General features: G+C 38.4%; 1 protein-coding gene across 3 annotated transcripts in view; it reads left to right on the top strand.

Moving 5' to 3' along the window:
* The window catches only part of LOC136866549 (T-complex protein 11-like protein 1), a 286302-nt gene that overhangs the window by 235496 nt on the left and 25169 nt on the right, over positions 1 to 25637 (top strand). For all 3 annotated transcript variants that reach the window (XM_067143620.2, XM_067143622.2, XM_067143619.2), the window contains exon 9: positions 3131 to 3312. In XM_067143620.2, the coding sequence (XP_066999721.1) occupies positions 3131 to 3312 (182 nt within the window). The remainder of the gene's footprint in view (positions 1 to 3130; positions 3313 to 25637) is intronic.

The raw sequence follows: 25637 nt of genomic DNA, 5'->3' as shown, positions 1-25637 counted from the left end.
TATCGTTAAACTCGGATTCATTTTCCAAAACAACATTATTGGCATAGTTGCCATCTAAAACAGTGTCCACAAGCGCTTTCAATCTCTCGTAAACACTACCGCGAAACCGGTTCTACTGTGTAATGAATACTGAATACCAACAAAAATAACCTCTTATTCAACAATCCCAGTGTCACACAGAGATACAGATAGCATTGTTTACCAACAGTACATGCCTCTAGTTCCTTACAGTGTGTATTGTGAGAAATTATATTGCAAAGGAAATGTAATATACGAAGATAAACGAGGCACTGTGTCATTGCGAGCTGAGTTTGTAATTTGATTCACAAGCTAAAACACCGTGCATGACCACAGCTCGACATATGACACGATTGGGTTAAATCAACTTTTTTTTTTTTTTTTTTTTTTTTTTTTCCCCACTTGCACTTCAACTGTTCATTACACGATTCTTCTCATGGCACTGACGTTACTGTTCTGAGCAGTCTTGAATAATACAGCAAGTCAGGAATTCCAAACTTTCACATCAATCCCTGCTGTAAACACTTTGCTGAGGAAGGAAAGTAGCCTAAATTGGGGTATTATTATTATTATTTATTTAGCATATGGCTTAGATAGACAATATCAGTAATATATATACATATTTACAGCTGAGAAACAAGTCTTCTGTAGTAGGCAGCTGCTTGGTGCATTCCCGGTAAGGTGCTATGGCATGCAGCTAGTCATACAATCCACTTTTAACTAAAATGTAGAAAATGCTTATTCGTGTATATAAAAGGGTGATTTACTTCCGGCTGCTATTGCCACACATTGCCATTGCGATCTTGGTCCATTCGCCGTACTTTTTAGATATGCCTTTTAAAATTTATCGGTCATGTTCTGTGGTATGAGGAGTTACTTTTGCAATATCTCTGAAAGAAGAATTGCTGGGAAAAGAGGAAGAGGTGATAGATAGATAGATAAGAAATGGGTGAGCCCTGTTTTCGCAGAGCTCCACACGTAGGTCTATGAAGACCCTTTGTGCCCCTTGAACGGGTTTGCCTAGTCCAGACCTAGTGCTCCTATAAAGGATACCAGTGTCCGGATTTTGGCATTCCTGATGTCCTCCAGGCTCACAAAATGTGAGCCCAGGTATCGATGTCTAGTGCCTGCAAAAGCCTCGCACTGACATAACACATGCGCGGAGGTCTCCTCCTCCTTACCGCATCTTCTACACATCGGATCCTGGGTGATTTTCATGATGTGTAGGTGTCTCTGTAAGGTATTGTGGCCTGTTAACAGTCCAACTACCATTCTCATTCTGGTCCTATTCAAATTCATTAGGACCTTTTTATAGCTTTGACTAGGCCCTTTGATAAGTTCACGTGCCTGTCTTGCTATGGTTAACCTCTTCCAAATATCTAGGTGAGACTGGTTTATCCATTGGGATATTGCCAGTCTCACACTTCGGAGTGACACTCCCAGGAAGGGCTCTGGTCCTGTGAAGGAACCCATTGAGCCCTGTTTCGCTAGTTTGTCAGCTTCTTCATTTCCACTGATTCCTGTGTGCCCAGGAACCCATAATAAGGTAACTGAGCTAAGCTCACACAGCTGATCTAACATCCTTTGGCATTCCCAAACCAGTTTTGATGTTGTTTTAACTGCACATAGTGCTTTTAACGCTGCCTGGCTATCACTACATATAGTGATGTGTCTTCTGTGTCCAGGCATTTTCCATATATTTAAAGCACAGGCTAGTATTGCGTATACTTCAGCCTGGAAAACAGTAGCATATTTACCCATAGGAAGGGAGAGCCTTGTCTTAGGCCCCCAGACCCCGGCGCCTGTGCCCGCCTCCGTCCGCGAGCCAGAGGAAGAGGTGACTCAGAGTTGCTGCTGCAACAAGGCTTGCCCTTTAGAATATGATAATGATGAGTGTCATTTAGAATGTTTGAGTTATTGTGTACGAGTTGTGTTATTGTTGATTACTACATACTACGGTGATCTAAAGAATAGCACTGAAGAAGCTCTTAACGAGGACAAAATATTAATACATAATATTATTGACATAAATATGTCTTAAGGCCGGTCTCAACTGATTAACATGTTAAATGTTAAATACCGTTTCATTTGACATTGTGTCCACACTTATAAACATGTTAAACTTGACTTCAGTTATTTATACACAGCCAGCTCATCATATCAGTTTGTGTTAATACATTCAGGTGGTGTCTTGCGTTTTCAAACAAGGACAATGGACTCAGATGAAGATTTGGCCTTTTTTATTGCCACTGTTGCTTCTTACAGGATTTTGAGAATGGTGGTGGTGGTGATGTTTAAAGGGACCTAACATCTAGGTCATCGCCCTTCTCGAGAAGGAAGGAGAGGAGAATGTGGATACGACAACATCAGAATAGAAGTCACAATGTGGATGAAATTCTGAATGAGGTTAAAGTAGAAAACAGGTGTGGATTTAAAACTTTGTGAGAATGTCTGAGCATGATTTTAATGTAGTTTACCTATACAAACTTTGCCAAGCCATGCCGCTAGCACACAAACAATGAATCGATTTAACATGTTTTCCAATCTCACCGGAAAACACTCCAACATGTTAAATACGTTAACTTCAACATATAAAGTTTAACATGTTAAGTCGACTATGAACCAAATGTTCATATACATGTCAATGTCAACATGTTGTTGTTAAATGTTAATCAGTGGAGACATGGCTTTAGTGCTGGGGGGTCATTTGAAAATTTGTGCAACAAAATGTGTGATGCGATGTTACCTAGCAACATTACCCGGGCCGTGGATCTGTATGTCATGGTCATCCATCAGTACTTCACATCACAGCCTGCATGGTTGGTAGGTAATATTGCATCACACATTTTATTGAAAGACACATTTATGGTCATTTGATTTACCTAAAGGGAAATATATTTTTTATGTAATGCATAATATTGACTGGCTGATTGATTGTTAGCTTTATTTCACACTAATTGGTCGGTACAGTTTTAATATGACTTCCTTCATCATTTGCTCCTCTGACACTTTGAAAACTGAATTATATTTATATTACCACTGCTATAACCTGATATGTTGGCTTAGAACATGATTATAGAGTAGAATGATTGCTTTTCTCTTCTTTTGGCAGACCTGTGTGATGGATGAAGCCAGGTTTGGTGATTTAGGAGTGCGTACTGCTCGTCTTGCCCTCGTGGGTGCCATCCTTCTTGTAACTACTACTTGTGCTAAACAACTCCAGAGTGTGACTGCCTTCAAACAGGACTTTATGAAGCACGTAAACATACTACTGGTTGATGCTCAAAGTGAAAAGTAAGTGAGGCTCTTAAATGGCTCCCATTTTTGCTGTTTTATTTTAATTGTTGATTTATAAAAGTAGAAGAAACATACTATAAAAATATGCAGTTGATATACTGAGATATAAAACATCTGTACACGTAATGTGCATAAAGAGTTGCGTATAAATCTCGTAGAAATAAATCGGAACAAGGTTTTATTTTTTTTATAATTTTCTAATTGTTGGCAGTAGTGTGCTACACATTGCTTATTCTTGGGTGGTTTGTTCATTGATTGAGTAGTAATTGCTGTCTGTGTTTTACAATAATAGAAGTGCCCTTCATTACATGTGTTGTACTTATGACGAATTTTGAGGTTACCTTGCAAGATTCGTATTCATCACCATTTCCATTTCCCCTTGTCCAGTTCCCGCCAGGTCGCGGTGTTGATGGTATTTCTCCACCATTGCCTCTCGTTCCTCCGCTCCTCTTCAGTAATTGTATTCCATCCAAGTCTTCTTTTTCTTAAACTGTTCTTGACAGAGTCCATTCGTCTTGCTCTTGCCGTCTTTCCCTCTATCTTAGCATCCAACACTTGGTTTGGTATCCCTCCCTCCTCCTCCATCCTCATAACATGTCCAAACTATCTCAATTCTTCTCCATCCTATCACTCAGTTTTTCTAACCCTATTTCTTTTCTGGCCTCACTACTTGTCTTCCCTACCATATTCCTCAGGAACTTCATCTCACTAATTTCTCGTAACTACATACTATAGAGGGCACTAGGAAAGTTTTGCAATACGCAAAAACGGTTGGCTTGACACCCCTGTTATGGTGAGGGGTGAAAAGAGGGGTGAAATCTAGAAGACAGCAAGGCACGACCTTCACACCAGATTTTACCAAGCAGTGGGATTGAAAGCAAGTTAAGGTGTCGGTGTGGTCTAAAGGCGAATATTGCGCAATTATCCACTACAGTTTTGCCCGTGGATTAACTGTTGGCCCGTAGATTAACTGTTGACCAGTTCCTGGAGGAAATGACTCTTGTGTTGTGGAAAGACTTTCCACATCGGACAACAATTTTCCGCTGGTACAAAGAGTACCAGAGGGAAAGTTTTGGGGTTGAAGATGATCCTCGTTCTGGGCGACCGTCTGAATCAGTGACTGAGGAAAACGTTGAAGTTGTGAGGAAAATGTTGGAGCAAGAGAGACGGTTGACGTATCGGCAGGTAGAAGAGACCCTCCACATCCCTGCACCAGTTATTCATTCAATTCCACATGGCCATCTCCATGTTAGAAAGGTTTCTTCCCTTTGGGTGCCCCATTCACTTTCAGAGGATCGAGTGAAATGGTACCGAGATATTCTGTAACAGTTTGAAAATGGGACTTCGCATAACGTCAATAGCATCGTTACAGGTGACGAAACTTGGTTTTATTATTATGATGTCCCAACAAAATTCCAGAACAAGGTGTGGCTGTTTGAAGATGAGGGAACTCCTGTGACTGTGTGAAAGTCAAGGTCAGTGAAAAAAAAGGATGATTGCAGTATTCTTCACTAAACGAGGCATCCTGACTCAGGTTGTGCTAGAAACACAAAGGACAGTTACTGCAAAGTGGTATTGTGGGACTTCTCTGCCTCAGGTCATCCAGGCTCTCAAGCAGCTCCGTCCAAGGTCACGGCTCAACACTTAGCTCTTGCATCACGACAATGCTCCAGCACATCGTGGTAATGTAACAATGGATTTTCTTGCTAGATCAGGGTTGACTGTGCTTGATCACCCTCCATACAGTTCTGATCTTGCCCCATGTGACTTTGCACTCTTCCCAGTAGTGAGGATGAAGCTGAAAGGGCTGCGTTTTGCATACGACAAGGAGCTTCTGGCAGCATGGGATCAAGAGTGTTAAAATGTAACCGAAGAAAAGTGGCAGAGTTCAGTGACTGGTTTTGACGTTTGGAGAAGTGTATTGAGTGTGGGGGAAATTATTTTGAAAAAAAGTCTAAAGCAATCACTCGCATTGCAAAACTTTCATAGTGCCCTTTGTATATTAACTTTAAAATATTCAACAGACCTATCTATTGTACCACCAACCATACTAGACAGATTTAAAAGTTTGTACTGGAACTTCATTTCTATGGAGCCAAGTCTCTTTACTTGTCAAAGACAGGGAAGCTGAGTTACCACACACTCAGGCATTTTATCCAGCCAATTTATAACTATCTCTAGAGTATTGAAAGTTTCAAAATGAGCAGATTACCGACACGAGGCCGGCGTATTTCAGCTACATTAGTCATCTTCACCTAGAGATGCGTCATCATCTGTTACAGTAGTCAGAATTTCGTCATCAATCAGAATTTGGTAGCCAAAGTCATTTTGAACAATATTGAACCATTTGTTAGGACCGTCCTTGTCACAGTTTTTGGAACTAGGTGTAGCATTAAGAAGAATCGTAACTACCGAGCAAGTTGCTATCATAATTATAAACTTGGATTTCCCACCTAGTCAATAATCAAGTATTGATTAGGTGGGGAATTCAGGTTTATGATTGTTACTGTTGAAACTATCAGTACGGGGCTAATGAAGGTGACAAACTATTAGCTATCAGTCTTTCTTTTCTTTTATTGGATCCGCCTTGTTGATACCTAAATGTACAATCGGAAATTGTTGTCTACATTAATTCTGAGAGTACATGCTTCAAGAACCTTCAGTTCCCTTCATCAGCTCACAAATTCTAACACTTTAAAAATTACATAATCATGAAATCTACTTCAAATATAATCTATAAACTGTGATTTTAAGGTTCATAGGCTTCACAAACACAATTTGATGAATGGCATGTGATGACCTTATAAAACATTGTAATAGTTTCAACCCTCTTCCACGCAGCGCGCCGATGGAGAGGTTGCGGCGAGAACAACGTTCACGGCGCCGATACATTGACTCTCTCCTATTTAGGGATTTTGGTCATTTGTGAACTATTAAATGGTAACAGATGATCATGACGGTAAATTAAAGCATTGAATTTGCATTTTACTCAACAGATCCACCAGCTGTACAAAATATTTTTATTTACGACAAATGAAATCTGTTGATTGTGAATGTTTATGTTATGGTTGTTCGAAGTTGTTATGAATACCACAATTTGATCTTGCTATCAGTTTAGTTTAGAATTTGTTTCATTTCTTTGTTACGTGTATATCGCGTGTTCATTGTACTTCGCAAACTATAATCATACATCTTCTCATTACTCCGTTGTTGTATGTGCTTCTGTCATCTTTTCCTCTTGATGGTTGGGCCATGTTCATGGCCAAATTATTCAGATATCCTTGGATTTTCAGATGATTTAGACAGTAAAGGTGACCTATCCTACAATCACAGCTGCTTACCGTGCATCAGACCGTGAAGAACCTGACATCGATGACCGTAACGTGTACAGTGAATCACTTTGAGTCATACTTCAGTGAGTTGCAGCTCACACATCATATTGATGTCAAATTATTCAGAATTAAATGTTCTTTCTTTCAGGTTTAAGAGTAAAAGAGAAAGACCCTATAATGTCTGATCTTTCTATCATTAAAAACCATTATTTAGTTTTCAAAAATTATTTTCAAAGTTTAATTTGTGTTTACTTTACCAATAATAATACGTCCAAGGTATATTCATATCTGAAATGCTCATAGTTTCTATATCAGTGTGATTAATTTTAGTTATGTGTTAAACTGTTTACATGTTGATTTTTTAAAATTTGTTTGTAAAATCACGAAAATTAGTTTGAGCTGCATCGAGCAAACCCCTGCATATAAGCTGAGTACAAGAGGGTTAATGTTCTATATTTGATTATGTCACAAATTAAAATAAAAAAAGAGCGCTGGTAGATTTGTTCACAAACATTAAATCACCAGTTTGATGTACATATATGACGTGATGAACTTCAGGAAGGTTCTGTTGGTTATCTATATTCCATTTGCATTTGGCTTTACAGTTAAAAAAAAAAAAAAAACAGGTCTATTGGTGTAGTCTAAAAATATCCTTGCCAACCATATTTAAATCATATAGCGCCTCAAAAGTCCATAATCAATTGATGCAGTCTACTGATTGATTAGCCTAATAACTTTGTTTGTACTGGTAGTAAACAAAGCATGTCCTATAATGTTCCAGTTTGCTTTTACTTTTTTACTTGGCAGGTTGTATGAAATTCCTTTGTTTCTACAAAGAAGGAAAATAAAATAGGAGAAGATTTACCTTACGAAAAACTTTGTGAATAAAAACACAGGCGTGAAGTAAATAACTTACGTTTGAATGAGGTGATGTGAGTTGTGTGGTGGATTGTACAGCGCTGATCGTAAGCAACGGACTGTTAAGGTCGTGTTTATTGGGAGGGGAAGCATATGCTGTATATAGGAGGAAGATGTTGGAGCTGTACTATGTCATTCTTCATTTTTTTCTTTGGTTTGTATACTGATTTGCCAGTTTAACCCTTAATTACTCGCAGAGACCCGAGCAAATTTTCTTTCATCAATTTTCTTCGATATATGTAATACAATTTCTCGCCAGTACTCTGTCATTTCATCTGCTGTCGAGTTATTTGTCTTAGTTCAGTAGGTGTCATTGTTGATAATTTCTTGCTTATCTGCTATTGTTATGTGAATTGACCTGACGCGAGTGTGTGTGTTCTAGAAGTAAGTATAAATAACCACCTAATCGATACTTTATTATTGCCTCAGGCAAAATTGAATAAAATAAAGAACTGAAAAGAAAAAACAATCTTCAGATTAAGATAGATGTTCGTAATGTTTCCTGCTTGGTTAGCATTCGTATTACAAGTTGTCCATTTCATGACCGTATCGATGTTTAATCAAGAAGTAAGTATAAATAACCACCTAATCGATACTTTATTATTGCCTCAGGCGAAATTGAATAAAATAAAGAACTGAAGAGAAAAAACAATCTTCAGATTAAGATAGATGTTCGTAATGTTTCCTGCTTGGTTAGCATTCGTATTACAAGTTGTCCATTTCATCTATCTTAATGCTTAAAAGAATATAAACAAGTTATGTGTTTGTTGGTCAAAGTATTAAATGAAAGTGAAGATATTAATAAAGGTTTAAAGACTTGACACTTTGGAATGGTTAAAAAGTCTCAAGCGTAGCACTGCAAACACTAGGTAAAAATAAAACATGGAAGATGTTGTAGGGCCCTTTGGATTTGGAAATATAAATCCATAATGCGAGTTGTTTGTGGATTTTTGCATGAGGAACCAAATGATTGTTGAAAACACCTGGTTTAGGAAGAACAGTCAGAATATTAAAAGATATGATTTGGGAGACAGACGAACAAAGACCATAATTGATTACATAATCATAGAGAGAGAACACCGGAAGAACCTTTTAGATGTTACAGCCATGCCTGAAGAAGCCTTTGGAAGAGATAATAGAGTTGTGATAGGAAAATTGAAAGTGGGAAAGATTGAAAAAAAAAAAAAAAAAACATTAAGAAGAGAGAAAAGAATTAAACTGTGGAAGTTGAAGGAGAAAAGCATACAAGAAGAATTTCAAAGGGAAATAATACCCTTGGTACCCAGGATGGAGATGGGGTATGTTGAAGATGAATAGAAAAGATTTAAGGAAGCACTGGTTGGATGTGCAGAAAAGGTTTGTGGTAGAACATCAGGAAATGTGAAAGACAAAGAGATACACTGGCGGAATGATGGGGTAAAGATTGAAGTGAAGGAAAAGAAAATGGCATGGAAAGCATGGATAACATCTAAGACTGAAAAAAGTAGAAGAAAATATGTGGAGGCAAAGAATTTGACCAAGAAAGTTGTGGAGGATGAAAAGAGGAAAAGTTGGGCCTTATTCACACAGAAATTGAGAGATGATATTATGCAGGGCCGCAAGAAATTACTGTATGGTATTTTACGAAACAAAAAAGAGATAAAGTAAACACCAGATTTGTGAAGGATGAAGGCAGCATAATATTTTAACAAAGCCAGAAGAAATAAGAAATAGATCGAGAGAGTATTTTCAGAAGTTGCTGTACATGAGAACTAATGACAGTCATTCAATGGATGATCAGGAAAGGCAATTAGTGGATGAAGAAATTGATAACAAAAATTACAATGAATGAAATTGAAATGGCAGTAAGAAAGAAAACTGCCAGAATAGATGAAATTTCAGTGGAGATGATAAAGGCAGCTGGAGCTGTAGGCCTAAAGTGGACATATCAATTTCTCAGGATTGTCTGGGAGAATAAGGAGGTCCCTGAGGAATGGCAAAAAGGAATAATCATCCCAATTTTCAAGAAAGGCGATAAAATATTGAAGAACTACAGGGGAATTACTCTGATATCCCATGTTGCTAAGATAATGGAGAGGATACTGGAAAGTAGGATAATGTTGACTTGCAGACAAGCCCCTGGAAGTAGTGGAGACGTTCAAATACCTGGGGAGTGAATTAATGGAGAATGCTCGACTGGATGCTGAGATTAGTCAGAGGATTCAAGCTGGAAGCTGTTTCTATCATAGTGTAAGAAACATGTTATGGGACAAAGATGTGCCAATGGAAGCAATGGAAACTATGTTCAAGATGTATTACGTACCCATAACAACTTACGGAACAGAAACGGACAATGACGAAGAAGGGTGAGCGTCAAATACAGGCAGCCGAAATGAAGTTCTTGAGGCGTATGATACAGAAGAGTAGAAGAGACAAAATAAGGAATGAGGAAATCCGGGAAGAAATTGGAGCGGAAAAAATTACTAATAGAATAAGGAAGAGCCAACTAAGATGGTTTGGGCACATAAAGTGAATGAGTGATGAAAGAATGCCAGAAAGGTGATGGAAATGCAAATGCAAGGAAAGAGAGGCCGTGGACGACCACGATTGAGATGGAAGGACACAATCCAGTGCAGTATTATAGAAAGAAACCTGGCCTGGACACAGTGTTGGAGGAGGAGTGGTGGAAAGACTAAAGAAAGTGGAGAGGAACCATATTTGCCCCTACCCGGCTACAGCTGGATAAAGGGAAATGATGATGATGATGAAGATGTAAGTACCAAAGTATTAATATAAGGAAACATCTTCATTGGAGTAATCACACAAATGGGATTGTAAATAAAGGGTACACATGATTATGAGGGCATTTAGGCATTGTAGTAAAAATGTAAAGGAGAGGTAAGACCTCAACTAGAGTATTGTTCCAGTATATGGGACCTTCACCAGGATTACTTGAGTTGAGAACTGGAAAAAATCCAAAGAAAGCAGCTCGATTTGTTCTAGGTGATTTCCAACAAAAGAGTAACGTTACAAAAATGTTGCAAAGTTTGAGCTGGAAGGACTTGGGAGAAAGGAGACGAGTTGCTCGACTAAGTAGTATGTAAAGACAAAAAATGTTACAAGTGTTTTAATTTCCACCTATTCAATTCAAAGAGAGATCTTGTAATTAAGAATTAAATCTTATCATATTAACTACAGGGACATGTTTTGCCCATTATAATGGCATCTTTAGCCTTAATCTCAAACCTGTAAGGTGAATAATCAGGATCCTGATTGCTCTTACAAATCGTAAACAAGATTATATTCCTTGGAGTGCTGAATGGAACCTGGTTTAATGCACCTAATACTTGTTGAGTGTGTAAGAAAAATACTGTAATAATCCTGAATGCCATCCACCGCCGAATAAGACTCTCACCCCAAATTTGAGACGGCAAAATACGGGGGGAAAAAAATATAAAAATCAAATAACTTACATACCTATTTAATTTTCTTCAAATATACCACAAATATAAATTCAACCAGCTTACAATTAATAGAATCATCTCAAAAATCGTAAATAAAATTGGTCCAATACTCGGATCGTTCACAATTCACCATCATCTGAAATTTCACCTTAGGAACTTCCGTTGCTGGCATTTTTCCACAAATAGTCGTCCTCACTACCGTCCACTCAATTTGAAATTCCACATTTCACTAGATCGTTGGGAATGCATGCCAATGCGGTCCTAATCCAGCTGCACATTAGTCCCACTTAAGGCCTCTTCATTCGTCCAGTTGGTGTTAACGCGTGATCACCATCAGACATCCATTCGGTGTACAACCGTTTCATTGCAGTTTTGAAAGGCCGGTTCACGCACACATCCAACAGCTGTAGAATAGAAGTGAGTCCTCCGGGAATTATCGCAAGATAGGTTTTTCCTTTCCTCGTCATATCTTTTACAGCGTCATTTGTATGTCCTCGGTAACTGTCCAACACAAGCATGTTTCGTTTTTGTAACAAAGCTCCCGGGCGACATTGCCAAATGCACTTCACCCTGTCCTCAACTAACGCACTGTCCATCCAGCCGGACTCGTGTGTTCTAACAATAACACCAGACGGCAAGTTTCCTTTCGGAAGTGTTTTCCTTTTCAGAACCACGTATGGAGGGAGTTTGGTTCCATCCGCTAAGATGCACAACATTACCGTGCATCGTTGCTTTTCATTACCACTTGTTCTTTTAGAACCCTTCGTATTTACTGTGCCGGCCCTGTGGTGTAGGGGTAGCGTGCCTGCCTCTTACCCGGAGGCCCCGGGTTCGATTCCCGGCCAGGTCAGGGATTTTTACCTAGACCTGAGGGCTGGTTCGAGGTCCACTCAGCCTACGTGATTAGAATTGAGGAGCTATCTGACGGTGAGATGGCGGCCCCGGTCTAGAAAGCCAAAAATACCGGCCGAGAGGATTCGTTGTGCTGACCACACAACACCTCGTAATCTGCAGGCCTTCGGGCTGAGCAACGGTCGCTTGGTAGGCCAAGCCCTTCTAGGGCTGTAGTGCGATGGGGTTTGGTTTGGTTTAGTTCATATTTACTTTATTTTCCAACGGCATTTAAAAATAGACAGGTGTCTGGTCAGCATTCCCAATTTGCGACTGCAAATAAGAATTTTGCTTCCTCAATTCTATAATGCGACGCTAAAAGGCCATTGATTTTTCTTCATACGCCCCAGGGAGACATTATGAAATAGACGTACGTCTTGGAAGTGCTTTCAATTGACACATTTCACTAGAAATACCATATCCTAACTCACGTTTTTCTATCACAAATTTGTGGAGGCGTTCTTCAATTTCCAGAAACACTGCACTCCGCCCGCAGAACACTCTGGGATTGCCGTTACTTTTTAGAAGTTTTTTTCTTCTTCCGCCAATCACGAATACACGATTCATCAATCATTCAACATTAAAAACTTCATATCTGGTCCGTATTGAAAGGAGATAACATACAATAGAGGGAAATTTGATTGATCCACCTTTTTTCAATACATAATATGTTGTTAATATGATCACAACATTTTTTTATTCAGTACCGGTTCCGGTGCCTATGGATACCATCATCAGCTGAAACAGGTTGTATGAACAAAGATATACAAGTATGTAGTACATATAATAGACCCTTAGTAATAAGTGACATTAATAGGATGAAGTAAAAATACAATGCTTAAAAGAATATAAACAAGTTGTGTGCTTGTTGGTCAAAGTATAAAATGAAAGTGAAGATATTAACAAATCTTTAAAGACTTGACACTTTGGAATGGTTAAAAAAAGTCTCAAGCGTAGCACTGCAAACACTAGGTAAAAATAAAACATGGACATCCAAAAACTGACATAGGATGCAGTCTTTCCACAGAGTATTGATAATAAAGTAACATAAGTAAGTTTGATGGTGGCTTGTAACATCAACTCATAAAAAGAAGCAGTTATTTATGAGGTACTCAAAGAAGTGGATCATATTGCAGGCAAAGAGAAAGTGGATATATGGCCAGAAAGTTCCTGATCCAGCTCGGAACCTGAAGTATGGAAAGAAAGTTAAGAGTTAAAATGAGATATTGGAACTAGGGCAAAACACTATAAAGTTAAGTAGGAGACTCACCTCAAACGGCCTGATGTATGCGTGGAGAGTGGCAAGGAGCAGTTTGCTAGAAGCATAGAACATCGTTAAGGGAGGGAAAGGGGTGGGTCAGGAAGGGGGAGAGGAGGGGTGATGGAGGGGGCAGAGTCAGGTGGGCGTGGTAGGGAAGGATAACGTGTGACGTATAATCTGGAAAAACAAGTTTTTTTGTTTTGTTTGTTGTTGTTTTTTTTTAGGGAGTTTAACACTGTTGAAAACTGAAATAAGAGAATCAAATGAGATGCTGGGCTTTTCGGAAATGTTGTTCAAGTTGAGATTAGGATTGAAGTATTGGTCTAGATGTATGTAACAGGCTTCCGTGATATCTAGTAGGGGGCCTTTGCTCAACGTGTCTAATTTTGTTAAATCTTGATCTAATCCATTCAATATATGTTTATAATCTTGTATGTGCTGACCAACTGCGGAAAACCTATTGTATTTAATTGCATTGAGAAGTTCGGCATATCTAATCTTGAAGTTCCTGCCAGTTTGTCCTATATATGAACTGTTACAGTCGCTGCACTGAAACCTGTAAACTCCTGACTTAGTAAAAGGATCTGATTTGTTGACCAGGTTGGAATTTTGGAGAATATCCATATTTCTGTTGTTGGTGCGGAAAGCAATATTGACGTTATGTTTCTTGAATAGGTTGGTAATGCTGTAGATATTTTGATTGAATGTAAAAGTTGAGAATAACTTAGGCCTGGGATTATCTTTTATTAAGTTAGATTTAGAGCGATGTCTGAATTTGTTGATAATACGTTTGATGAAACTTTTATTACAACCATTAAACCTGGCTATCGCACGTATAGTATTAAGTTCTTCATTTAGGTCTGCTTTCGACATTGTAATTTTGAACGCGCGATCAACTAAGCTATAGTAAGTAGCACATTTGTGGGAATAGGGACGCATGAAATCTTGTTTTATTTTTGAGGCTGCATGGGTAGATTTTCTGTATATTTTATAAAAGAATGAAGAAGGGAGTCTGGTGATCGTTATATCTAAATATTTGATGGAAGCATTAGTTTCTGAATCCAGTGCAAATTTGATATCAGGGTCTATGTTGTTTAGGTTTGAGAGGGTATTCAGTGCATCGACAGAACGCTCATCTATGATAACAAACGTGTCATCTACAAATCTGGCCCAGAACTTAATATTGCTAAACTTATCATTCCTTTCAATGGCATTGTGTTCCAGAAAGTCTAAGTATATTTCTGCTAAGATGCCAGAGGCCGCTGATCCCATAGCCAAGCCGTTTTCCTTATAAATAACCTTGTCATATGTAAAATTATTATTATTCAGTAATAATTTTAAAACAGACATAAAATCAGAGATTTCAAGTTCACTCAATTGAGGATTAGAATTCAGATTATTCTCAATGATGGAAAAAGATTTGGTAATTTTTATGCTTGGATACATGTTAATGATATTGAAAGAACGCAGTGTGTGGTGCGGTTGCAAGTTTAATTTATCTACTTTCTTAATAAGCTCTGCAGTATTTTTAATGGATTTTTGAGCAGCAAAAGTGAAATGTTTTTTAGGAAACTGTTGAATAAACTGAACACGTTTGTATAAAGGGCTTGGCCTGTATCGAAAGAATGCAGTGTGTGGTGGAGTTGCAAGTTAAATTTATGTAGTTTCTTAATAAGCAAGTGGTATTCGGGATTATACGGTAATCTGGAACATGAGCAGCATAATCTTTATACTGAAGTAGAAATGTGGTGGGTTTTTTAATCCCTTCTAGTGGAGGATAAGAAAAAGTAAAGCTGCTAGACTGTTGAAGTTCAGCTTATGATGGTGTCCATAGACACCAAAAGCGGTGCTGAATAAAATATGTTGTAATCATATTAACAACATATTATGTATTGAAAAAGGGTGTATCAATCAAATTTCCCCCTATTGTACGATAATATCATACTTTCAGTCAACGGCACGATTTCCGTATATTTCAGCTTCGCTTGCAACTTTAAGTTTCTCACGCACAGTAAATGATCGCAGACGCCGTTTTGAATCCATCGTTTACTATCGAGACAGCACTTTCACGGGACAGATACGGAACTTGAATGTGAGTGAGGTAGACTTCCGTAACCAACAGTCTCGACTCTCGCAAAGTATATCCCGCGAGATTAGCTATTTGCGCACCCAGCATGCCAGCAACACTTGTAAAACAAGTGACAATTGAGCATCCTCAGCAGCAACGGCTTTCATATTTACACATATTCTTTGATTTACCATATTTCATTACCTTACATTTCGCGTTTACATGCCACTGTAAACGTATTGAGGAAAATCGATCTTGTTTTCCAGAACGCAACTAAAACAACAAGACCTGAATGCCCGTTTACATGTGGTATATTGAGTACGGTAACTGCATGCAAATCTATTTCAATACTGCATATAAACGTATCAAATATTTACGAGAATGAACGGCTTGAATACGACCCGCACCCAAGATTTAGAACCAATATTTGGGGGGGGGGGGGTGCAAATGGTATTCGGGATTATACTGTAATTTGGAACATGAGCAGCGTTATCTTTATATTGAAGTAAAAAATGTGGTTTTTTTATCACTTCTAGTGGAGGATAAGAAAAAAAGTAAAGCTGCTAGACTGTTGAAGTTGTTAAAGGTTAATTTCGTATGTTAAGATGTCAACAGTCTTCTTTAAATACATTGTAGAAGCGAGGTAGGGTATTCGACTGTCTGTAGTTGTATTTATCTTAGCTTGTAGGAGCGAAAGTCGAAGGTATTTTGATCTTGATTAGAGCTTGTGGTGTGATGTCTGTAACAAGGCAAGAGTAAATACTTAGGAATAAAAGAAAAGAGAAGGTGGGTTTTAAAAAAAAAATCAGTGAGTGTATAATCACTTACCCCTTGGTCTGTAATGATATAAATCAGTTAAAGAAAAGGTTAGTTAAAAACAACGTATGTTGTGTGTTCACTTATCTCTTTGTTATAGTGTTAATCAGTTTCTATGGTAGCGTTGGAATGACTTGACAACCGAGTTCGATAGCTGCAGTCGCTTAAGTGCAGCCAGTATCCAGTATTCGGGAGATAGTAGGTTCGAACCCCACTGTCGGCAGCCCTGAAGATGGTTTTCTGTGGTTTCCCATTTTCACACCAGGCAAATGCCCGGGCTGTACCTTAATTAAGGCCACGGCCATTTCCTTCCCACTCCTAGCCCTTCCCTGTCCCATCGTCGCCATAAGATCTATCTGTGTCGGTGCGACGTAAATTAACTAGCGAAAAAAAATTGACTGACACTCGCGCTTCTAGTGTTGTATCGACGTGAGATTGGCGGAGCAGGATGTGGTGATGGGGAGGGGGTAGGCGGGCCATTAAGTTTGTGTTATTGGTTGCGAGAGATAAGCGTGGGTGGACATGGAGGGAGTCGTGTTTGTTAAATTAGTGGGAGTTCTAGATGATGTTAATTTAGGATTTTCAAGAATGTTGCTTTGTTTTAAATTTAGTGTTTGCAGTAATTTGGGTAGAACGAATTTTACTTCAATTACATTGAGGTTCAGATTTTTGTTGTAGTATTGGTCTAAATATATATAGATGTTTTCAAGTTTGTTCATTAATTTTCCTTTACCTACTCTTTCATAATTGTGAGGTCTTGTTCTATAGTTGTGATATGGTTTCCAGGTTCCTTCATATGGGAGCTCATAGCCGAAAATTTGTTGTACTTGTTGGCATTATAGTGTTCTAAGCACCTAGTGTGAAAACTCCTGCCTGTTTGTCCAATATAATAGGCGTTGCATTACATGCAGGTGAGCCTGTATATGCCTGAGCCAGAGTAAATGTTTCTGCAGGTAGTGACCCTTTTCGGAGGCAGCCCTACCCAGGGAGTGGCGCCCCTGCCTGTGTGAGTCCAGAGCACACTGACCTGGTGTGTAACATCTGGTAAGGGTCCCAGCTCAGGGTTACGAGTGAAGACCTCAACGACTTCTACAGCGGAGAAGGTGGACTTCGGTACGGTGGAGATGGCGGAAGAGGCAGCCCTGTATTCAGGGATTAATATGAGTACAACCTGCTGCCTTGTAGGTTGAGGTGACTGGGCACCAAAGGCTAAGGGAGAAAACCCTGAAAGAAAATCTCCGTCTGTGTTAGGCTCAGCAGGTCAACAGAGGGATTGCTGAAGAAGTTGCTTTCAAGGAACAAACTGGAGGAGGCTCGTACACAACCGCACCCGGCTTGCTGGAGCAAAGAAATTATGATGATGATGATGTGATAGAAAAATAATTTTTGGTTAGGGTTTGTTGTCCTAAAATCTATACTTATATTTTTGTTTTTTATGGGATTCAAGACCTGGTGAAAGTTTGGATTGTTGTAGGTGAAGGTAACAAAATTGAATTGTTTTAGTCTGTCAGGGATGAGGTTTGTTATTAATTTGAATTTGAGCTTGTTGATTAAACGGTTAATCATTTCAGGTTTATATCCATTAATTTTTGCTAAATCCTTTATATAATTTAGTTCTGTTTTAAGGTTCTTGAGTGTTAGAGGGATTTTTTTTAATCTCTGTAAATTAAACTATGAAAGGTAGCCAGTTTAGGGGAGTTAGGATGTAAAGATGTATTTTTGATTGTTCGGGTGTGAGTAGGTTTTCTGTAAATTTGGAAATCAAAGCTACCATTAATGCGTGTTACTGTGACATTTAGGAAATTTAAGGATCCATTGACCTCATCCTCCTTGGTAAACTATTTTGGTCTAGATTGTTTAAAAAATTAAAAATTTCGTTACTGTTATTGAGTTCTTTATTATTACGAACATGTCATCTGTATACCGAAGCCACAAGCTAAGGCCCTTTATTTTAGTCATTATTTTATGATGTTCAATGAATCGAAATAGATGTCGACTAAGATGCCTGATAAGGGATCTCCCATAGCTAGGCCATCCTGGTAGTAAATTTTACAGTTAAAAGTAAAATAGTTGTTTTAGAGCACAAAGTTTAGGATTCTTATGAAATTTTCTAATTCAAGCTCTTTGTATTGAATAGGTGAAAATTTAAACACTTGTAACATTTTTTGTCTTTACGTACATTTCAATATGGACCAGACATGAGAATTATAACGTGTAAGTGGTATGTTCCGAGCTACAGTGGAGAATGGCATGGAATGACATTACATATGTTGTCAACTTCTATGGTTTATCCGTAAAATTTACGGATATTGCAGCATTTTACGGTTTTACGGCTGGACGGTGTCATTTTACGACTTTGCGGAAAAATTAATAGTTATGAATTTCATGTTTTTGGTCCGTATTGAACTGAGAATAATATATAAGTAATAATAATAACAACGTAAACGTTTCCACCTTTTTAATACTAAAATATATTCACAAAATTATAAATTACACGGTACTAGTTTCGACCCATCTAGGGGTCATCATCAGCCGTATTGAAGCAAAGATCATTTTTGGCGAAATCCTAAGAAAATGTTATTTTAAAGAATAACAAGTGAAAAGAGAAGTTATGGTAATAGTTAATAATACAAGGAATATATATACTAAGAGGTTTTTAACAAAGAAAGTATAAATGGGGTGTTGTAAAAATTATAATCAAGGAAATCAGTAAGTTCTTGTATTGAAATGACATATATAAAATTATATATAGCTTAGGAAGAGGGCTTAAGGTGGGGCCAACACATGCAAGATTATAACCATAATTTCACCAATATTGAACAAGACATGGACATCCTCATATTAGCAAACAAGGGCCCTTTACTCAGCATAATGGAAAATTACTACATATACCTAGACCAATACTTTAATGCCAGTCACAATCTCAATGAAATCTCAGAGAAACCCAACATACTCTTCGATCTATTTATCACTTTCCTCAGAAACAATAATGCAGCCAACCTAAGCTCAATCCTAAATTTAATCAAAGGTACTTTTCCAAGACAATTACACTTTCTCCCGCACCCTTCAGCCCCACCTTAAGCCCTCTTCCTAAGCCATATATAATTTTATTTATGTCATTTCAATACAAGAACTTGATTTCCTTGATTATAATTTTTACAACACCCCATTTATACTTTCTTTGTTAAAAACCTCTTAGTATGTATATTCCTTGTATTATTAACTATTACCATAATAACTTCTCTTTTCACATGTTATTCTTTAAAATAACATTTTCTTAGGATTTCGCCAAAAATGATCTTTGCTTCAATACGGCTGATGATGACCCCTAGATGGGTCGAAACTAGTACCGTGTAATTTATAATTTTGTGAATATATTTTAGTATTGAAAAGGTGGAAACGTTTACGTTGTTATTATTATTACTTATATATTGCGGAAAAATTTTCGAATCGTTGACATTTGATAAACACTCCACTTCCGTAGAATCGATTGTTTCACAATTAAGTATTTATTTATTTTCCACCTAGTCGATACAATGATTGCTTAAGGCAATTTTTAATGGTCAAAAGTGGTACATGTTTCGTATATTATCAACATCTTCAGCCACATAACACTGTTTAGATGAAAACTATTTAAATTGACGAAGTAATGCTCTAGAGGAAGTGTCCTTAAAATTAACATAAGATTGACAACATTAAAACAAACAAATAACTTGAGAGAAAATATATAAATTATTTCTACAATAGAAAGCAGTCGTCAAGGAAACACTTGTATAATATTCCATAGAGAATATGTCCTAATGAATATTCTTTTCTTAATAATTCATGAAAAAAGGTCAATTTATAAATTAAAAATTATACAATTTATAAGTAATTGTCGAAATGAAGAAAATCAGATATCACAGTGTGGCTCTTATTATTAATGCAGATGAAAATATAACTAATTCCTAGTTGTCAAATCTTATTAAGCCTGCTTTCCTTTAGAACAGTAACTCCTGTCATTCTTTCACAGTTTTGCATCGGGTGTAATATTGATGATGCGTTCTTCCTTGCACTTGCACCTGAGGAGGTGGAGGAGCGGGGGATATAGGTGTGTCAAGAACTTCCTTGCTGTCACCTATAGCTTCTTTTGTAGGGCTATCTGTAGGTGGAGAAATTCCAATTCTTTTTTCGTGATCTTTCTCAAGCATTTTCAAATATACTAGAATTCTTTACAAGTTGGTCTAGAAAAATGATAACCTTAATGAAACTGTAGAATATAAGAATCCATTATATTATCAAATTCTAGTATATTTGAAAATGCTTGAGAAAGATCACGAAAAAGGAATTGGAATTTCTCCACCTACAGATAGCCCTACAACTTATTCCTCCTCAGTTGAAGCTATAGGTGAGGGCAAGGAAGTTCTAGACACACCTATATCCCCCGCTCCTTCACCTCCTCAGGTGCAAGTGCAATGAAGAACGCATCATCAATATTACACCCGACGCAAAACTGTGAAAGAATGACAGGAGTTACTGTTCCAAAGGAAAGCAGGCTTAATAAGATTTGACAACTAGGAATTAACGTTAAAATTGAATAAACTAGGAATTAGCTATATTTTCATCTGCATTAATAATAAGAGCCACACTGTGATATCTGATTTTCTTCATTTCGACAATTACTTATAAATTGTATAATTTTTAATTTAAAAATTGACCTTTTTTTCATGAATTATTAAGAAAAGAATATTCATTAGGACATATTCTCTATGGAATATTGTACAAGTGTTTCCTTGACGACTGCTTTCTATTGTAGAAATAATTTATATATTTTCTCTTGAGTTCTTTGTTTGTTTTAATGTTGTCAATCTTATGTTAATTTTAAGGACACTTCCTCTAGAGCATTACTTCGTCAATTTAAATAGTTTTCATCTAAACAGTCTTATGTGGCTGAAGATGTTGATAATATACAAAACATGTACCACTTTTGACCATTAAAAATTGCCTTAAGCAATTATTGTATCGACTAGGTGGAAAATAAATAAATACTTAATTGTGAATCTATTGAAGTGCGATACAGACCATGAATCTGATTTTATGGAATCGATTGTTCGCGTGGGTCGAAGGCAAATCTACGATAATACCAATGTAGTTGTTCCATTATGGGACATTATAATTGTTCCAGCCAACTCATTCTTGGTTGCCAGCATTCGCCCCAGTGTGCTAAATTGGGCTCATCTGTTGGTAAATAGCACATCCACCAAGATGCATGGCTAGTGCCTCCACGGTATGCACTATCCATGCATCTGCGTGATGTGCGGTGTTTATTGAAACCTGTATATCGCAATGCGTATACCGATTGTCAGTCTCGTTCTGGTGTGTTATGTTCGTGTTCTAGAGATTTTAAGAGCCATTTGGAAACACTTCTGGCAAATTTGAATTCATTACTTGCTTAAAATAACATTGTGCTTCGCATAATCGTGTGGGCACATGATGTAATATATTAATCTATGCATTTGTTTTGTAATGGCATCTAAGAACATGACTGGTTCATATGTGTAGAGCATTAGTTCATACTATTTTCGGAAGACTTACCAGAGACTGATCATTTCACTCACATACTTCCTGTGAGGGAATAGAGATGTGTAATTTTTAGCCTTGTAGCCTCGTATAGCAACAGTCGGGTTTTGAGACAATAAGTGTTACAATACATCATAGTTCTCATGTATTGCATAAGACATGCAGAATAAGCAGTTTTGACCAATTGTATCTCCGAATTCCTCCCGATTTTTCCTGATTTTCATATATAAATCTCCCGACTTTTGGTTTTGTAAAGTTGGCAGGTATGCCTTATGGTAAACGAAACACACACACTATTAATACACCAGAAACAGTGTAGAGAAATAAATACCAGATTAACAAACATGATGACAACAGGAAAGGAAATGGGAAACAGGCTGGAAACCCTACAAGTTCCATCAGAATGTAGTGCGTTGCAGGGAAAATGAAATACACGGTGATCCCTTTCAGAACACTTAGATTTACTGAATAAACCAAAGCAGATTAAGGTAGAAAACAAATTATTTAGCAAAACAGCTAAAATATCATATCGAATCAAAATCATGTAAAATAGTTCCAATTATGTACAATAAATCATGACGGTTATTGGATTTACAGACAATGGCCTTTTACAGTTATATATAAGAAAATGAAATCAACGTGAAAATTATACTGTTTACCAAGGGTTTCAAATTACATTTAAGAAAACTAAATCAACGTGAAAATTATACAGTTTAGCAAGGGTTTGAAATTACATTTAAGAAAATTAAATTAAGACAGGGGCCTGTCAAAACATTTACTAAGAGACAGGTAGTTGCAAGAATAATAAAATTTAACGTAGAGGTCAATTAAGTTGCTGGCTTTCCTAAAACACTTCAGTAAAAGGCGCATAGCTTCAACTGGTGTACGTTAAATTGTCGCTGGACTACAGGAGGCAATCCTATGGGAAATCAAAACTTTACATATTACTTATAAGACATGAAAACAATGTTATATTTACATTTGATTAGAATTTTCAAATCAAGAAAAAGGAATTGCCTCCGAAGATAAAATTGTTATGACTGGCTTAAAGGGCTAGGTCATTTTGAAGTTAAAAATTAGCGAATGCAAAATACCGCGAGCAAACTCCGGTGTTCCAGAAGGTCTTGAAGGTCCCTGTATTTGTTCCAGAGCCTTTGTGTGTTTCTCATCAGGTGTTCCAGATAACTATTCCACTTGAAGCTTCCTGTTCTTTTTGCCTTAACAACTGGGTAGTTTAACTCATAAGAGGTAACTAGTGCCATGTGAGAAAACTCACACTGAGCTCTAGCTCCTCCTTATTCTTAATTATATTTGAATGTCCTCCTTCCAGTCCCCTCCTCACATCCTCCCCAAAAGACGCCTAATCTGTTCGTCTAGGATTTCTATAAGAGGGGATCTCAAAGGAGCACTCTATATGAAACACAATGTGTCTGCGGTCTGACAAGGAAGGGTCCAAAGAAACTTTCCAATCTTTAAATTCCTGTATGATTCCCATGGAACCCAGTGTAAGGTCTATGATCCCCTCACTCCTATTATTGATGAAGGTTGGGGTATCACCTATGTTCGTAATCTCAAGATTGGTTGTACATAGAAATTCTATGAAATTTTCTCCCCTTTGGTTTGTATGTTTTCTTCCCTAAATGCTATGGTGAGCATTGGTGTCACATCCTGCTATGAGGTTAAGTCCTTGTTTCCTACAGTATATCATCAGTCTCTTGAACTCCACCGGCAGGGGTGGAGATTCAGAGTCTCCTGGTAAATACGCAGAGCAGACAACCAAATCTCTTGGCTGTCTGCCCTCTTCATATCTCACCAGGACTGCTACTAGGTCTCTAGTAGTGAAGCCCGGTATAGCCCAGGTGTTTTGATTCTTAACTAGTATACATGTTCTGGGCTTCTCCTCCCCTACCCCACTGAAGAGAGTGAAGCCTGTGCATTTTAGTCCCATGATATGGCCCTGTCTAAGCCAGGGTTCTTGTATCAAGGTGACCGAGAACCCACCTTTCTGGATACTTCTTATGAGTACCCTAGAGGCCGCTATAAAATGTTGTATGTTTGATTGTATGAAAGTAATCATTGCTTACCTTCATGCATTGCTTTACCTTATGCAGTCTCCGGAACCTGCAGCTCCGGCTCCCGCGATGGATCTTGAGGCTCAGCTCGCCCCGGCTCATGCCCAGGCTCCTGCTCCTTGCCCCTGTTTATCTCAGTATTGTCTGTGGTGGGGTTGGTCCTCTACTTGTCGCGTTTGCCCTCCAACCAAGGTGAAAGTGGCAACATGCACCCCTCAGATCTTCTTTCCCACCACTTTTTTCCACATCCCTGGAGTACATGCTGACCACCAAGGATGACACCTTTCCTCACTTCCTTGGGGTCTAGATTCTCCAGCTACTGGGGTTTAGTCCATGGTTCTGGTGTGCCATTCTTCTCAAAAGGACATCATTGTCCTTTGGTTGTCCTGGTATTGAGACCATGACTCTCTTGTAGGAGAGGAGTTATCCATGCCCTTAATTGTGAGCCTAGCTCCTTCCCACGGCTGCATACCTGTAACAAGACTAGAGCGCCATGCTACAGTCTCGTCATTTTTCTGCAATTATGATGGCAGTACCTCTCAACAGATAGCAATCCAGGAACCGAGGCTTAATGGGCCCCTGTTCCAGAAACTCATCTGTCAGATTTGTGATAGCCTCCTCTACTGACTCCACCTGTTTTTCAATTACCTGCTGGTCAGGATATCCTTCAGGCACTATGGCCCTCCTGATCCCAGCTTTAGCTATTCTGGCTTACTCCACCTTAGGTCTTTTATGGACTTGCTGATCTTCTTCTGGGGTTGCCCCCGACAGGAGTCGTTTCTCCGCTGGCGTGTTGGTGGGAGGAGTCCTCTGTGCCCTGGAAGCAGAACCTGCTTTAGGGTCCCACCTCTTGTGCCCATTGGATCTCCCCGCAGTTGTTATTGCCATGGAAGTAGAAGGCCTCTCAGCTCCAGGAGTTAGGCCCTCTTTGGCCTACTTCCGGACCTTTAAAAGCCTTCTTGTGCCTTCTCTTCTCAGCGCCGGAGCACTGTTTCTTCTTCTTCCTCTGAACTAGAAGATTGCCCACCTCGAGAATGATGCAGTCTTCTTCCTCCGAACTAGAAGATTGCCCACCTCTAGAGTGAGCTCTCTTACAGTCGATGTCATGCTGTCCGAGGGTATCTCTGAAGAGTCCCCATCGGTTGTCGTTGAGCTGGTGTTTCTCTCAGAGGCCCCAGAGGAGCTCTCCGGTTTTAAGGTTGCTATAGTACTCATGTTGGTCCCATGAGCAGCTAGGGAAATATGATGTCTGCCCAGGCAGAGCCGTGCATACCTGGGTAAGGCTGCTTTCTTCGAGAGGGCGCCAGGTATCTCAAAGGCTCCATTCAAGACACATCTCCCATGGGCCATTCACCCCATCAGCACGGGTCGCGTTACACCTTAGGGTTGGGTGGTGCTTTAGCTTCCTCCTCCTTATATACCGAATGGTTACCCAACAGGGCTCCATTCGGCATCTCAAGAAAGGAGCTACTAGTCCCCCTCACCACGCAAAGGATCTTCAATTGAAGAGGGTAACCAGGGTTAGCCCCCTACAATTATAGAAGCACACAAGAGGGGATGTCATTTGATAATTTAATGTTATTAATTCTGTTGCAGAAATCCATAGTGTTAAAAAGATTAGTTTCAGTACTGAATCTAAAATTTTTCCTTAAAAATGTTTGTGTGAATTGCACTGTCTTGTATGTGGGGCAGTTTCTAAAATTAACTATGGGCCTAATTGGTATATTATGTTTGTGGATTTTAGCTAGGAGCTTTAATGTGGGTTGTCCTGAGTTCATGTTCACTAGGTAATTAACTTTTTTTGAATCTCACAAAAAGTTAGTGTCGGCAAAAATTTGTTTCTTTTCTTACAAAAGACAACGATATTATTGTAAGAATAATGGTAAAATAGGACCCCACAGATATATACATACATCATTAATATCGGAAACTGAGGTTGTGTTAGGAGACGTCCCAGTAAAA

The sequence above is a fragment of the Anabrus simplex genome, chromosome 3 (assembly GCF_040414725.1).
Source record: "Anabrus simplex isolate iqAnaSimp1 chromosome 3, ASM4041472v1, whole genome shotgun sequence".
In the NCBI taxonomy this organism is placed as follows: Eukaryota; Metazoa; Arthropoda; class Insecta; order Orthoptera; family Tettigoniidae; genus Anabrus; species Anabrus simplex.
The sequence above is the reverse complement of the archived record's forward strand: the minus strand, read 5'-3'. Positions and strand labels throughout refer to the sequence as shown.